Source organism: Tenrec ecaudatus, chromosome 1 (genome assembly GCF_050624435.1).
Source record: "Tenrec ecaudatus isolate mTenEca1 chromosome 1, mTenEca1.hap1, whole genome shotgun sequence".
NCBI lineage: Eukaryota > Metazoa > Chordata > Mammalia > Afrosoricida > Tenrecidae > Tenrec > Tenrec ecaudatus.
The window spans coordinates 163,522,453-163,537,715 of NC_134530.1; the positions used below are offsets into that span (position 1 = coordinate 163,522,453).

General features: G+C 58.6%; 2 protein-coding genes across 2 annotated transcripts; both read right to left on the minus strand.

Annotated features, from left to right (window-relative positions):
- Positions 1-4,076: 4,076 nt before the first annotated feature.
- On the minus strand, positions 4,077-10,159 carry S100A16 (S100 calcium binding protein A16). Its single transcript, XM_075562267.1, has 3 exons — positions 9,945-10,159; positions 5,362-5,535; positions 4,077-5,053 (listed from the first exon to the last, which is right to left on the minus strand). Exons 2-3 carry the CDS (start codon positions 5,512-5,514, stop codon positions 4,895-4,897), a joined length of 312 nt encoding a protein of 103 aa, XP_075418382.1. The 5' UTR covers positions 5,515-5,535; positions 9,945-10,159; the 3' UTR covers positions 4,077-4,894.
- Positions 10,160-11,423: 1,264 nt separating this feature from the next.
- Positions 11,424-15,096, minus strand: S100A14 (S100 calcium binding protein A14). The gene is made up of 5 exons (XM_075540384.1): positions 14,885-15,096; positions 13,460-13,520; positions 12,940-13,048; positions 12,350-12,496; positions 11,424-12,143 (listed from the first exon to the last, which is right to left on the minus strand). The coding sequence occupies exons 3-5, from the start codon at positions 12,967-12,969 to the stop codon at positions 12,006-12,008; spliced, it is 315 nt and encodes a 104-aa protein (XP_075396499.1). The 5' UTR covers positions 12,970-13,048; positions 13,460-13,520; positions 14,885-15,096; the 3' UTR covers positions 11,424-12,005.
- Between the last annotated feature and the right edge of the window lie 167 nt (positions 15,097-15,263).

Below are 15,263 nucleotides of genomic sequence, written 5' to 3' on the forward strand. Positions count from 1 at the left end.
AACAAAACACTGGCCCGTCCCGCGCGAGCCTCACCATAGTCCCATGCCTGCGACCATCGTTGCAGCCACGGCCTCAGTCCATCTCCTTGAGGGCCTGCCCCTGCTTTACTGTCCCTCTACTTAACCAAACATGATCTCCTTCTCTGGGGACAGGTATCTTTTTTTTTTATTTACATTTGTTTGTTTTTAATTGTTTCATTAGGGGCTCATACAACTCTTATCACAATCCATACATACATCAATTGTGTAAAGCACATTTGTACATTCATTGCCCTCGTCATTCTCAAAACATTTGCTTTCCACCCATGCCCCTGGCATCAGCTCCTCATTTTTCCTCTTCCCTCCATGCTCCCCACTCCCCCTCCCTCATGAACCCTTGATAATTTATAAATTATTATTTTGTCATCTATTTCCCTGTCCAACATCTCCCTTCACCCAATTTTCTGTTGTCCATCCCCCAGAGAGGAGGTCACATGTAGATACTTGTAATCAGTTCACCCTTTCCAACCCACCCTCCCTCTACCTTCCCAGTATCGTCCCTCACACCACTGGTCCTGAAGGGATCACCTGTCCTGGATTCCCTGTATTTCCAGTTCCTATCTGCACCAGTGTACATCCTCTGGTCTAGCCAGACTTGCAAGGTAGAAATGGGATCATGATAGGGGGTGGGAGGAAGCCTTTAGGAACTAGAGGAAAGTGTATTTTTCATCATTGCTACATAGCACCTTTACTGACTCATCTCCTCCCCTAGACCCCTCTGCAAGGGGATCTCCAGTGGCCTACAAATGGGCTTTGGGTCTCCACTCCGCACTTCCCCTCATTCACTACGGCAAATGTTTTTGTTCTGATGATACCTGATCCCTTCGACACCTCGTGATCGCACCGGCTGGTGTGCTTCCTCCATGTGGGCTTTGTTGCTTCTGAGCTAGATGGCCGCTTGTTCACCTTCAAGCCTTTAAGACCCCAGACCCGGACAGGTATCTCTTGACAACAGGTTCAAAGTGTGTAAGATGAAGTCCCACCATCCTTACCCTAAGGAGCACTCTGGTTGCACTTCTTCTGAGACAGAAGATGGGTTTGTCCTTTTAGCAGTCTCTGGTACTTTCGATATTCTTCTCCAGCACCACCGTTCAAATGGGAGGAGGAGCCACTGAAAGCAGTGTCCCACTAGACCAGAGGCTCTTAACCTCCCCATGCCACGGCCCATTCGCACAGTGCCTCATGGCGTGCTGACCTCCCAACCATAAATGTATTTTCATTGCTACTTCATCCCTGTCATTTTGCTACTGTTATGAATCGGGCGACCCCTGTGAAAGGGTCGTTCGACCCCCAAGGGGGTGGAGACGGGGTCGAGACCCACAGGTGGAGAACCGTGGGACTAGAGGCATGTTAGAAGTGCTGGGCTGCGGCCAACTTGGAGGAGAGGTAGAGGCGGGAAAGGGAACAGAGCCAGGCTGTCCAGGAAGCATGGGTTGGCCTAGGGAGCAGTTTAAGATTGTTCCCACCCTCCTGATCTCCTGTACGGAGATAACATTTACCACCCACCCCACCCCACCCTTACACAATTTCCCTTCTCTCATTGGAAGGAGACAGGATGCTGAGTTGGTGAAGGAAATGGGCACCGTGTGCAAGGTTGAAAAGACAGAGGAGCCAAATAATAATAATTTATGAATTATAAAGGGTTCATGAGGGAGGGGGGCAAGGGGAGGGAGGGGGAAAATGAGGAGCTGATATTAAGGGTTCAAGTAGAAAGCAAATGTTTTGAGAATGATGAGGGCAACAAATGTACCAATGTGCTTGATACAATGGATGTATGTATGGATTGTGATAAGAATTGTACGAACTGCCAATAAAATGATTTTTTTAAAAGAAAGAAAATACAGAGGAGCCACCGGGTCATTGAAGTGGGGAGGCGGGGAGGCTGCTCTGGGAGTTCTCAGGAGCTCCTCCACCAGCCTGTGCTCTTGGTTAGCACCTGCCCACCCTGCTCGGCCTCCCAGAGGCTCCTGGTCACTGGCCCCTTCTCATCCCACCTCAGTGACTGCTTCCCCCGCTGGACCCCCTGACACCTGGACAAGTAAAGAAGAGCGGTGTTGAGTCTGTCCTGACGCACGGCGACCTGTCCGTGTGCTTCACTGGGTTTCGATGTCGATGTCACCGGGGAAACCAAACGCCTCTTGGGTTGGCAGCTAAGCTAACACACCTCGTAGCACCCAGCGACCCCTCCTGCCCTTTAAAGCAAGGGTGGGTTTTCTGAAGGCTTGCTTAGGTGGTCCCTATGCTGCATTGACCCTTCTGAGCCCAAGTGGGGTCACTCAGTGGGCTGCTCCCTTCAAGGTCCGGAAGCCACCAGCTGCTCCGAAGAACGAGGGAACTTCCTGCTCCCGTAGAGCGACCTTGACATAAGCTCGAAGGGGCAAGTGTACCCCATCCTCTTCTAGGGTCACAATGAGTCAGCATCGACGGCAGTGAGTTTGGTTTGGGGTGAGTCATAGTCTAGATATGGATATGCAAGTGACCCACCAAGGAGATTAGATCCCTGGGTAATAATGCAACTGAGGTGCATGCGCTCTTCTGGGGACGGGACCATGTGAAGAAGGTGAGGAGACCGGTCAATTGTGCTGGCCCTTCTGGGTCCCCGAGAGGAGGCATGTCCGCCCCCACCTCGTGGGAGTTGGCCTCAGGCTATTGCTCTTGGAGCTTCTTTCCCACCCCCCACCACGTGAAGGTGAAGTCAGAGAAGGTCAGACCCACCCCCACTTACACCTCCCAAAATAAAGCCTGGAGATCAGTGGACTGCCGGGCACATTTTCAGGGTGGTGGCTCGGAGTTTTCATTCTAAGTTTCCATTGGGTGCGATCTCTAAAAATAGCAGATCGTATGACGTCGTTCAATGAAGCTGTTAAAGCTCCGTTTGAAGCGTGCATCTAATGGAACCCAAGCATATGGCAAACGGATAGCTTTCCTCATTCATTAAAGGAACTGCGAACCACACGCAAGGTTTCCGTTCAAACCCACCAGCCACCCGGAGGGAGAAAGGGGACCCAGGGGTGTGGCCTGGTTTTTATGAGTTGGACTGCGGTCTACACAGTCAGCAGTTCAAAACCACCAGCAGTCCCTTGGGAGACTGATTGAACTTTCCACTCAAAAACCCACAGAGGGTTGCTGGGGGTCAGCCCTGACTTGAGGGCAGTGGATTTGCCCGATGGTTTGGGTCTCCTCCTATGAAGAGTTCCAGGCTCAGAAACTCTGTGAATTGTTATAAGCCAGAACACACTCAGTTTGGTGTCATCTACAACCAATTTAACAAAACTAACCAACGTGAGCACATTCTGTACCTTGTGGCTGAGGCAGCCCAGTGGCTGTCAGGGCAGGGAAGGGGCAACTGGGAAGGGCTGTTGTGAAGGGCAGGCAGGCAGACCAAGGGGGATATCTCAACCACTGCCCTGGCCAGAGACCGACCAGCTGGACGAGACAGAGGCTCTGTGCATGGTTCCAACCAAACTGCCCAGGCCTGGGCAGGTCCTGGAGATGCTCCTTGGCCCCCGCCGGGGTGCACTATCCCAGTTGGCCATCACTGACACAGCTCTGCAGACTGTGTTCCCTGCCTTCCCCCCACAGACCAGCGGGGCCTCGCTCAGGTAGGGGCAGAGGGAGAAACAGGAGCTGGCACCCCACTGCAGCTACAAGACGTGGTTTCCTTTCTTTCCCAGTCCCAAGGCTGCCCCTCCCTCCACGGGACCCCACAAACTGCTCGGTGCCCTGGAAGACTGCTCCTGGGGAACCCAGGCCTCACAGCCCCTGCTCACGGGTTTTCTCACACAGGACCGGCTTGAGGACTGACGGAGACCTACTGCGTGCCTGTGCTGGGAGAGCCCAGAGATGGTGACGCGTGACCTTCGCCCTTTGTGGGGCAGGAGGGCGGCACCTGCTGGAGGCCAGGAATCAGGCCTTCTTTCTTGCCCTGGCCCTCCTCAGCACTCTCTCTCCGGGGGAGCCCCCCTTCCTCCAGGGCCCAGAGCACCCAGGGGTGGAAAGGTTTGACTGAGCAACACAAAAGGACAGGACGAAAGGGATACAAACTCCAAATCCAGCCTTTATTGCCATTCTCCAGCCGCTGGGCAGTAGGGAGGAGGTCCAGGCCTGCTTAGCGCATTTCCGGAGGGATGAGGGACGGAATGGCAGCCTGAGGGGAGCCCTGGGCATACTTCTCTAGCCGGCAGAGGGGCGAGGGATGGGGCAGTCACTGGTGCTGCTGCCAGAAGCAGAGGGCCGCCCCTGCAGGAGGGCGGCACCAACCAGCAAGGACTAGCACAGGTGTGGGAACAGGTGGGTGGGCTCCACAGGTGAGGAAACCCGTGGGCTCTCCCAACAGCATTGAGATTTCACAGAAGATTTTCACTGGTTCCGGGGACTGAGACCCTCCGAGAAGCAGCACACTCCCCCCCCCCCCACCCCGACGGAAACTGAGGTCCTGTTCACAAGGGTTGCCAGGTCAGGGGGCAGAAATTGAGAAAGCTGGTGGGCAGAGGACACTGAAAAGGGGCCTGGCTGCGAGCATGGGGGGCTGGGCGTCAGGGTCGGGCCTGGAGGGGCCCTAGCAGAGAGGGGGTGCTGGGCATCAGGGTCAGGGCCTGGCGGAGCTCTAGCTGAGATTGTGGGGGACTGGGCATCAGGGTCTGGGCCTGGAGGGGCCCTAGCTGAGAGGGCGGGGCTGGGCATCAGGGTCAGGGCCTGGCGGAGCTCTAGCTGAGATTGTGGGGGACTGGGCATCAGGGTCTGGGCCTGGAGGGGCCCTAGCTGAGGGGGGGGCTGGGCATCAGGGTCAGGGCCTGGCGGAGCTCTAGCTGAAGGTGGGGGGCGCTGGGTGTCAGGGTCAAGGCCTGGCAGAGCTCTAGCTGCTGGTCTGCTGCTCCTGCTGGCGGATGAGGTTGGCGATGGGGCTGGTGATACCGCCTATCAAGGTCCAGTACTCATCAAAGCTGATGCGCCCGTCATGGTTGGCGTCTAGGTTCTGGATGAGCTTGTCGGCGGCCTTTCGGTTCCCCGTGTCCTGCAAGGGGACCAGAAGTCAGCAACTCTGAGGGTGGCAGCCCCATGGAGCCCCAGATAGGACAGGACCCTGGCAGAGTCCAAGAAATCTAGCCAGGGCAGCCTCTGCCGTGAGAAAGCAAACAGAGCCCCTGTGGCTGGAGGCTGGGCACCCAGAGGAGAGGATAGAGGCCCTAAGGTGAGGGGGGGGGGGGGTAACACAGGAAAGCGGTGGAAGGATGAGAGTCTGGGGTGGGGGGCCCCTGAGAAGACAGAGGGAGAGGGGGGTGGGAGGGGGATGGGGGGCCTCCTAAGGTGGGGGCAGCTCACCGTCAGCATGTGGTTGAGCTCCTTCTGCAGCATCTTGCGGAAGCTGCTCCTGCTGATCTTGTTCTTGACCAGGCTATGCCGGGACACGTACTTGTAGAAATTCTCCACCAGGACCACGACGGCCTGCTCCAGCTCCGTGTAACAGTCTGCCATGGCTTCACCTGCTCCCAGGGCCTGCGCCACAAGGGAGGGGGGCCTCAGGAGACCCACCTCACACATCCCAAACCCCCCTCCCTGCCCCTCCCCAACCCTGGAGCTGAGACAGGAGGGGAGGCTGTGATAAGTAGTTGGGGGGGGGCAGTTGGTGCTGGAATGACAAAGATGTGGCTACCCTAATCCAGGTGTTGCCTGGTTCAACCGCCCCAGCAGGTTCTCTGGATCCTGCCCCAGCCCCAGGCCTGGGCTGCTGGCTGTCAGCATCAGTCAGACAGACTCCCATGGGAAGATGAGAGTACTGGCCCACCCCTCCTGCCCAACTCCACACCTGGCCCAGCCCAGCCCAGCCCTGCAGAGGTGAGCCAAGGAAGGCAGGGCTAGGAATGCTCACCTGCCCTCCCGCCTGCAGGGTTGGTCGAGGGCGGCACTAGCCCTAGGCAACAAAACAGGTGATAGAGACGAGGCCCTCCCCCCAGCCCCCAGCAGACCAGTCCAAGGGGAATGAGGCCAGGGGGTCCAGCTATGGCCGGCCCCTCTCTGGGAAAGGAGAGTCCCGGATCCATTGAGTCACCGCACTGTGCAGAAGGGCCCTGCCACACCCACGCCTAAATCTGGAGCAAGAATCCACCCACTCACACGACCCATTACCTAGGCGGACATCCAGGCCTGGTGTCCCCCAACCCCAGCTGCAGTCAGACCGGACACAACACCGCAGCAGCTTTGCAGCTCAGCACCACATCCCCCTCAGCCCTGGACAAAAGGCACTCTCATGCTAAACGGATACAGGCCTCTGAATAACAGGATATGAGGGGAGCAGGCGGATCTGCTCTGGGAGTCACCGCCCATGCCCAGAGCCCCCCCAAGTCAACCCTGGCAAATCAGACTCCCCTCCCACCCCCAAGCCCAAGCATAAACTCCAGCCGCCCTCGCCTGGTGCGTGGTGGACATAGCGGGCAGTGCCAGTCTGGGGCCCAGGCAGCCCACAGTCTGATTCAGACCAGCTGCCTGTTGTGCCAGCCCCCAACCCCCACCCGCAGGCCTGCGCTCACCACCTCCTGTCCAACTCCCACCCAGCCTGTGGCCCTCCCTGCTCCTCCAACCACACCCACTCCCCTGGCATCGACCTGAAGAAGCCTGCCCCTCACGGCCCTGCCCAAGCCACACCTCCTGTGGGAAACCTGCCCTGACCCTTGCCCTCAACACCCTCCTCCAACTCCCACAGATGCAGCCGGCCAGCCGTGTTCCCTGCCCAGCCTTGGCATGGGCCCATGGCAGGATGACCCAACCTCTTCTTGGAGCCTACCTCCCCACATAGTCCTTGAAGCCAGGACAGCATTGCCACACAAAACCACCAGTCCCTCCTTACCAAGCCACAGGCCCAGAGATGACCCACCAGACTGGTATCCAGGGAACATGCTGCTTTAATCCCTGGGCCTACCAACTTCCTGCTTCAATCTCCCTGTCTCCCCTCGCCCTTCCTGCAGAAGGACAGTGCCTTGCTCGGGACAGAAGTTATGAAAATGCTCCCTCCTCTCCTGCAGGCCCTGACACCAGGGAGCCACGGCTTCTGAGCTGGGGCAGGCCTCTGCCTTCCGGAAGCTGTTCCTTCAGGGAGGCTGGGATGTGGATGGCCAGGGAGAAGCAAGGAAGGAGAGGCCAGGGAGAAGGATCAGGACAAGGTGGACAGCCATCTCTGGCAGGGAACCCTGGCCTCCCTCTGCCCCTCCCGACCCACCTGACCATTCTGCTCGGTGGCCAGAGGACAACAGGGGATGAGGCTGAGACTGCGAGAAACCCTTTTCTTTTCCTTACTGGGTACTTGCTGCCAGTTTAACTGTGCGGGGTTGGTGTTTAAGACTTCCATAAAAAATTCTAGCCTTCACAAGTGAAGTGAGGGGAAGTGTTTTCAATACATGAGTTGCCCCTCCTGTTGCCTTTGAATGGGGGCGGGGGGCGGGGAGGAGGCCGTCCAAGTCCTTGGGGATGCTGAAAGTGGAACTCCCTTCTGGGAGGTCTCATGCCTGCTTCTGAGCAAGAGCCATGGGTGTGGGGAGAAACTCAGAAGGTGCCCTCGTCCTGGCCAGTGCGGACCTTGTTCTGTACCTAAGGAACTCGGAGCCCGCAAGGGACAGAAAGGGGAGGAACATGATTTGGGGGGCAGTGTGTCTCTCTGCTCTCTCTGACCCCACCCCACCCCACCCCCCACCTATCTAACTTCCACCTCTTCTTCTCCAGACCCCTCTTCAACACCCTTCCCAGCCTCTGACAGCCGCCTTGCAGGCAGCACCCAGGATGAGCCTCCCAAGGGGCTCCGTTGACTGCAGTCAGTGTGCTGAGTGACCCCAGAGAGGCAGCTCTCTGGGCTTCAATTCCCAGGGCCTTCTCCCAGGCACCCCACAAATACACATGGACACACACACGCCTTCGAGTCGAGTGACTGATGCTGGAGCTGACTGGCTGCACAGGGCTTCCTGAGCATGGGGCACAGTGGCACAGGGCTGCTGCCCCACCCATTCCTCCCTGGGAAGGGTCCGCTAGAATTGCCACAGGGAGACCGTGACCTAGGAGTTAGCGACAATATGCAGCGTTGGAGCCTTAGAGAAAACTGGGGCTAGGGACCATGTGTCCTCCAAGGTCCCTCTCATCTGGGCCCCCAGCCCCCTCCCCACAAAGTTCTCATTGTCTTCTCCCCTGTTGACTCATCAAGCAATCAGGAGGCTCCCGCCCACCTCCACTGGGGCTTGCTGACTGCTCCGGAGCCCAAATTGCCCTGACACCATCCCCTGGACCTCCGCCACCCCAGCCCCGCCCTCCCGCCCCCAGATTCTTCACCCCACCCCATCCAAGGTCCTTCTAACCCCACCCCTTCAACTCCCAGGTCCCCTTCCACCCAGAGTCCTGAGCACCCACCATGCCTTATCAGTCCCATCAGCAAGCACACTTCCTGAGGTTTACATGGCTGGGGGGGAAAAAAGAGTCGGATATGGCCTGGGACGCCCACCCCTCCCAGGCACAGCTCTCCCCAGAGCCTGGCCCTCCCTCAGCTCTGAACTTAGCATCCTCTCTGTCCCTTCCACTGACCTTCCACTCCTTCACACCCTTTCCTTCACCCTTCATTCACTGCTCATTTGCTCACTCTTTCAGGAACACATTCATTCTCTCACTCATTCCCTGGGCTCCTCTAGAGACTCCATCTGCCAAACTAAAGCCACACCCACTGCCACGGAGGCGACCTGAGAGGACAAGGGAGGCCTGACCCTGACAGCTCCTAAGAAAGCCCGTCTTGCTCCCTTGCGACTGGTGCTTTTGAACTGCCCGCCCTGCTGATGGCAGCCAGAGGAGTGTCCATGCCATTTCAGAGGTCAGCCCGAACAGCCCTGTTCTCTGGTCTTTCTCTTCGCTCTCTCCTCGGTTCCAAGAGATGAAACTCTCCATGCCTCCTACAAGAGCTCCACGTCTTCCTCCCCAGCCCTCCCAGACTCACCACAGTCCAATGCAAGGGACTCACACCCACAGCTCAGAGCCCGTCACCTTCACCGGCTGTGCCTCTGCAGCAAGCAGCTGCGGGAAGACCCTGGCTGCCCCAAGCTTCTTCCAGACACGTGCCCCAGTGAGGTTGGAGCAGTTTGGCATGGGGAGACACACACACACAGGCTGATGGGTCCTCTTCGGGGAAGAAAGACTGAGCCCCAGAACCAGCACCACAGTGTGCTCTCTCCTAACAGCCCTGCCCTCCCCCCACTAACAGGGCTGGGCAGGGGGAGGCTGCTGCCTTGCAGCTAGCTGTGCCAAGCAAAGCAAGTCAAGCCAGGACCTGCTTGGGTCCTGAAGTTCTATCCCTCGCCTTCTAGGAAGCTCCAAGGCTCCCGCAGGCCCTCACAGAGTCCCTCCCAGATCAGCTCCCAGAGTCCAACAGGGACCTTGAGGTAGAGTAGAAGCCACCTCAGTCCCTGCTTTCGCTCCCTGGCTCCTCCTGGTACCTGTCACCTCCCCGTCCCCAGAACAGAAGAACAGAACACAGACCCAGAACCCAGAGAGGCCTGACCCGCCTCCTGCCCCCACCAACATGTTACACTCTTTTTCTGTTTGGAAAGGGTTGGGACAGCTGTGGGCAGAGCCCGGTGGCCCAGCCCCTGGAAAGGAGCCCAGGCAGCTGGCAGCGGGAGGTGGGGGGAAGGGGGGTCTCCCCACTCTATATCTTGCTCTGTAGGCCTTATACCATCCACCATCCCAATCCCCGGTGCTGAGGACTCCCCATTCCAAACCGGGAAAGTAAATATATCTGTGGAATCTTCCTGGCCTGCCTCTGTCCGGGAGGTGGGGGGCTCTCTCCCTAGCCCAGCTTCAATGCCCCTTTTCCTGGCCCCTGAAGCCCGCGGAGCCTCTTGGAAGCGTAGGCCCACCCAGGCTGGGTCCAGGGCACTCACCTGCCACTTCTTTTCCTGCAGGGCTCTGAGGCCTGGACTCTGGCACTGCCAAGCAGCTCCGCTCAGCCCAGCTGGGACTCCTCCCCGGTGCACTCCCAGAATCTGCCCCACTCCCTCCCTGCCCTGCCTGGTGGAGCTGGCTCCTCCGGTGGGGGAGATAGTGACTGAGCTCCCACTTGACTTGGCCCAGGGGTTGGGCCCTTGTTAAAGGGAAACACACCTTTTTTTAACACCCCTCCACCCCCACTCTAGAGGGAGTGGCGGAAGTCGGCACTCCCCCTACCCCACCCTCGGCACCGGAACCACTGAGCAGGGCTGGACATGGCGAGAAAGGAAGGGAAGGACAGTCACCCACCCTTCTCACCTGAGTCACTTGGGGACCCGGTTTCAGGCCCCCAGGCAGGTCTGGCTGGCCCCTGCTGCTGGGCTCTTCCAGGAATGGCCCCTGATTTCTGGAAGTCCCAGTCTGCCCCCTGGACGTCCATCCCACAAGCCACCAACAGGAGACCCGGGCTGTCGGCCATCAAGTCAGCTGGACCCCACAGGGGCTCCAAGTGCATAGAGTGGCACTGCCCCCCTCCTGTCCTCCGGGCTGTGACTGAACTCCTTCAGAAGCAGAAAAGCCAGGGCTGGCTTCCCAGGCCCCTGGAGATGGGTGGAATATGCAAAACACCCGGCTTTCCCCTGGAGCCCAGTGCTTACCTGTGGGCACCTACCAGAGCCTCTGCAACCCATCCTAACCTGCCCCATAGGACTTCTCAGGAAGCCCTCCTCCACCCCTGCCCCAAAGTCCCCTCTGAACCTGGCAGGGCCTGTCTCACTGAGCAGTGGCCGCTGACAGTGGAGAGGGAGCCCACTCCCACAGCTCCGGTTCGTGTTCAGTGACTCCTCACTGTGTGTCAGGATCTGCTGAGCACTGGACATGATGCAACCCTGTCTCACCTCGACAATCCTGGGGTGGGGGGTGCTATGAATATCCCCACTTTCCGGATGAGGAAACCAGTACTCTGAGTATCCGCCCGAAGTCCCTAAGTGCAGAGCAAGGATTCCAATCCAGACCTGTCCCTCTATTTCCATTGTCGTTGTCAGCCAGGTCCCAGGACACCTGGGTTCACATCCTTTCCCCTAGCCATGTCCACACAGTCTCATCTCCTGGCCAGGTCCCTGGCACAGAGGAACCTGTCCCTCAGAGAGGACTAGGTCTCCCACCACCACCGGGGTGGGGTCTGGAGGCACCCTCAAGCCCAGCCCATGGGGGAAGAGAAGCCCCCACTCACCTCCACTGCCAACCACCTGGGCCTTAGCATGGCCGCCCCCCTGCCCATCCCTTCCCTATGTCATGTACCTTCAAACCCATGGGATAGCCAATCAGAACAGCTGTCTTTTTTTTTCCTTTTTTTTTTTTATTAATCAAATGATACAAAACAATCATCAGTGTGTAAATACCCAAGCACCCAGCTGGTCCCTCCACCCCAAGGTCACAGGTCAGGCATGGCTTTCTCAGATTCCTCCCCCACCCAGCCCTATTCTCCCCTTCCCTTGCCTTTGCCTTGGGACAGAACCCTGGGCGGAGGCGGGGGTAAAGCTGGAGGTAGGAAGAGATGGCACTGGGCAGACAGCTATGGCTGGAACTGGAGGAGAGGCTAGGAGGGGCAGGTGCTTGGAGATACTTTTGAGTATCAAATATTCATATGAAGACAGCCCTGTTCCCAGCCCCTCCTCAAATCATCCCCTAGACCCAGCCTCTCTGCCCCATTACCAATTTCCTTGGATCTTACACTATTCTTATCCCTCAATATGCATCCTTGACCCCAACCCCTCTTTGCCACGCCACCCCCCGCCCCAGCCTCCTTCTGGTGGGACTCCTCGGGGCCCCATGGGCTCCAGGAATGGGCGCTCAGAGGCCCCGGGGAGGCAGAGATGGACCTGTGCTGAGCCACAGGCAAGGAGAACTGTAGGCTCTGTGATAAGGTGGTGGTGGTACAGAGAAGAGCTTTATTTCCAGGCTCACGGACACACACACACACACACACACACACACACACAAATTCCAAAAGCGTCTCAGCTCCCCCTGCAAGGACTCTCCAGCTTCACACTCTTGGCAGCTTCTCCAATCAGCTCCCAGAAACTTCCAAACTCCAGTTTGGAGTCACTGCAGCCACCCAAGCTGGCGATCTTCTCTTCCAGCCCACAGTTGTTCTGCGGAGACAGAGGACACCCTAAGCCCAGAGAGGCAGCACCTTCAGACAGTCCCACCACACCCTGCCCAGGGGCAGGAGCAGAAACTCGGCCTACCTGGCCATGGCAGGGGAAGGGCTGGGGATGGCTGGTGCCAGGGGCCCAGCAGTCTGGGTGGGGTCCTGGGGAACAGGCTGGGGCGGGGTGCATTCCCTCTGAACCCATACCGGCATGAGGTGGGGCAGCTGCTGGGTGACCAGGTCCTGCAGCTCTGAGGAAGTCAGCGTCTCCTTCCCGCCCTCCACGGAGTACTGGTGGAAGTTCTTGATGAGGGTCTCAATGGCGCGCTCCACATCACTGAATTCCTGGGCATCCTGAAGCAGGGGAGTCACATTGCATCCAGGAGGCTCTCCCTTACCACCCACCCCCTTGCCCAGGGATCCCTTGCATCCCCAGAAGCCCACAAAGCCAACAAGGCACCCAGACTCCCACCCAGCCCCAAACGCAGAATCCAGCTGCCCCTGCCCCATGGGCGTCCCAGGCACACAGCAGCCTCTGTGGAGCCAGGTGAGGAAAGCCTTCCCTCCTCCATGTCCAAGCCTCCAGGCAAGGAGGGCAGGCCCCAGCATGTGGTCTCCCTGGGAGGACTCTGTTGAGAGCACCCTGTGTGGGCACCAGAGAGGGGGCTGGGGCTCATAGATGAGGTCCTTACAGGTTGGCAGGCTGAGATGAGGGCCCAAAGCTGTGGCGACCACAGAGACTCAGGGTGGGCAGGGCAGTATGGGAGCACGGAGCACAGGGATGAATGGGCGTGTACCTCAGCGTTGGCAGATCTGCACTGGCCCATGGTGCCGGGTATACTCGCCTCCCTGGAGAGTCCTGTGTCCTGCAGCTTGTCTCAAAGGAGCTGGTGGCTCATGCCTCGCCTAGAGAAGAGGGGACAACGGAGGGGCCCCCATGTCCTCTTCAGCTCCCCCTTTGGGATCCACCCAATTCTCACCAAGAGGCCAGACACAGGCTAAGGTCACAGCCCCAGTTCAGCCCAGTTAGAGGGAATCCCTTAGGTTTCACCTCAGCCTCCTTGTTCTTGCCCCCTCCTCTAAACACACACACACACACACACACACACACACACAACCCCAGCCCAGTTAGAGGGAATCCCTTAGGTTTCACCTCAGCCTCCTTGTTCTTGCCCCTTCCTCTAAACACACACACACCACCACCACCACCACCACCCTCAGCCCTTCCCCTGGCAGTCCAGGTTCTAGTCTGGAGGGGAAGTCTGCCCTCCCAGCAAATGGCAGCCCATTTGGGTGAAAAGACCTGGGTTTCCTTACCTGCTGGCAGCTGCTGAGGCAGGACAGGAGGGGCCAGCACACCTGAGCTCGGTTCTTATACCTGGGGGAAGGGAGGGGAAGCCAGTGGGGCTGGGCCTTTTCCCCAAGCCACCCCTGCTATTGCTGCCTCCTGGGTTGGGAGCCAGCTGTGTGGGCCCCACCCTCCTTTGGCCAGAGCAGAAAGCCCGCCCCCTTGCCGCGCAAAGGGAACCGGTGGAGTACCCAGTCTGGGATACCCCTGGCCCTAGACCAGCTTGTCGAGTTGTAGGGAGAAAGGAGGGGCTGGGAAGAAAGAGGGAGGGGCTTGGAAACGCCCTGGGTTAAGCCTGGGCGGTGGCAGGACCTAAGGGAACTGTGGGGCAGAGAAGGGGCCCTGGGTCTGCGGTCAACGACCAGAACTGGAGGGGCAGGGGCTCACCAGGCAAGGTTTGCAACACTAAGGGAATGAGGGGCTAGCGGGGTGAGAGAGGTCCCAGGAGGAGAGGGTACTCCGTGTGCCCAGGTCCCAGAGCCCTAGTCTTTCCCAGTCCGAGGAGGAGGGGCAGGTGGAAGGGACCGTAGAAGGGCAACCTGGTAGAGGTGGCCAGACTGGGTGTCATCCTGACTCCCCCACTCCCAGGTTTCCTCAAATGGTGATGGCCCAAGTGGCTCTTGGCAGCTAATTGCCTCTCCAAACTCGTTTGGCTGCTTGCTCCTCCCCCGCCCCCCTCCAGTCGCCATGCGTTTCCCTGGCTCAGCAGCTGCTGCACAGCAAGCTACCCTCATCCTGGGGGCATCTTAGGACCCCAGCTTCAGTTCATCCCCAACCCAATGGCCCTGGTCATCTCCCAGCCCCAGAGGAAAGGGGCTACAAAGGGCAGAGGGGTCAGGGTGGGCCAGAACCAAAGTCCCCCGGGGTTTCTTTCCCAAACCCTGAGATCAGACTATACCTTCCCACACTCCTCCCTCCCTGGGTCTCCTGCTAGGGCCCCTGTACTTCTGGACTCCGCAAAGAGACGCCTCCAAGTCTTGTCTTCTGAGGGTCTCTCAATTGGGGATGGAGGTGGGGGGACTTTCCTACTGGGGCCTCGGTTTGAATCTCTGAAGAATCTAAGTCTGGTGGTCCCTCAAGGGTCTCTGACTGAGGAGGGGCCCTAGAGATCCAGAATGTATCAGCCCCCCTTCCCAGAAAGTGCCAGCCTGGGCGTCCCACTGAGGTGTCTCAGTCTGCTGGGAGGGGCCATGGAGGGGTTCAATAGGCTCTTGAGGGGAGCTAGAGCTGGTCTCACATAAAAGTTCTCTAGACTCAGCCAGTAAAATCAGTTCCTATCCAATGGGGGGTGGGGGTGGTGGTGGTGGTGTGTGTGTGTGTGTGTGTTCAGAGTAGAAGTGAACTTCTTGGGGATTTCCAGGGCTGATAATTCCGAAGTCATCGCCAGAACTTACTTCCAGGGCAGCCTCTCAGGCAGCAGCCAGGCGCATTTGCCGCCCTGTGTGGGCGCCGCCCGGGGCCTTACGGACGGACGCGCGCGGCTGCCCCGGCTCCACCGGACTGGACTGCCGGGTAAATGGGCAGAGTCCGGTCTCAGAACGCAGCGTGCGCCCAGCCGCCCTGCCCGTGCTCCCTCTGGCGGCAGGTGGTGCAAACCACACGCCCCTCCAACAAGGGGACAGGGAGAGGGGGGACCAGCCAAGAAACTAAGTCCACCAACACTGGGCCAAGGCCGGCCCCGCCTCTACCTTCTGCTTCCTGGGATTTGCGGGTGCCAGTCACAGGTCACTCGCTGTATCAGCATAATTGTGGTCCCTTCTCACAGCCCTTTGA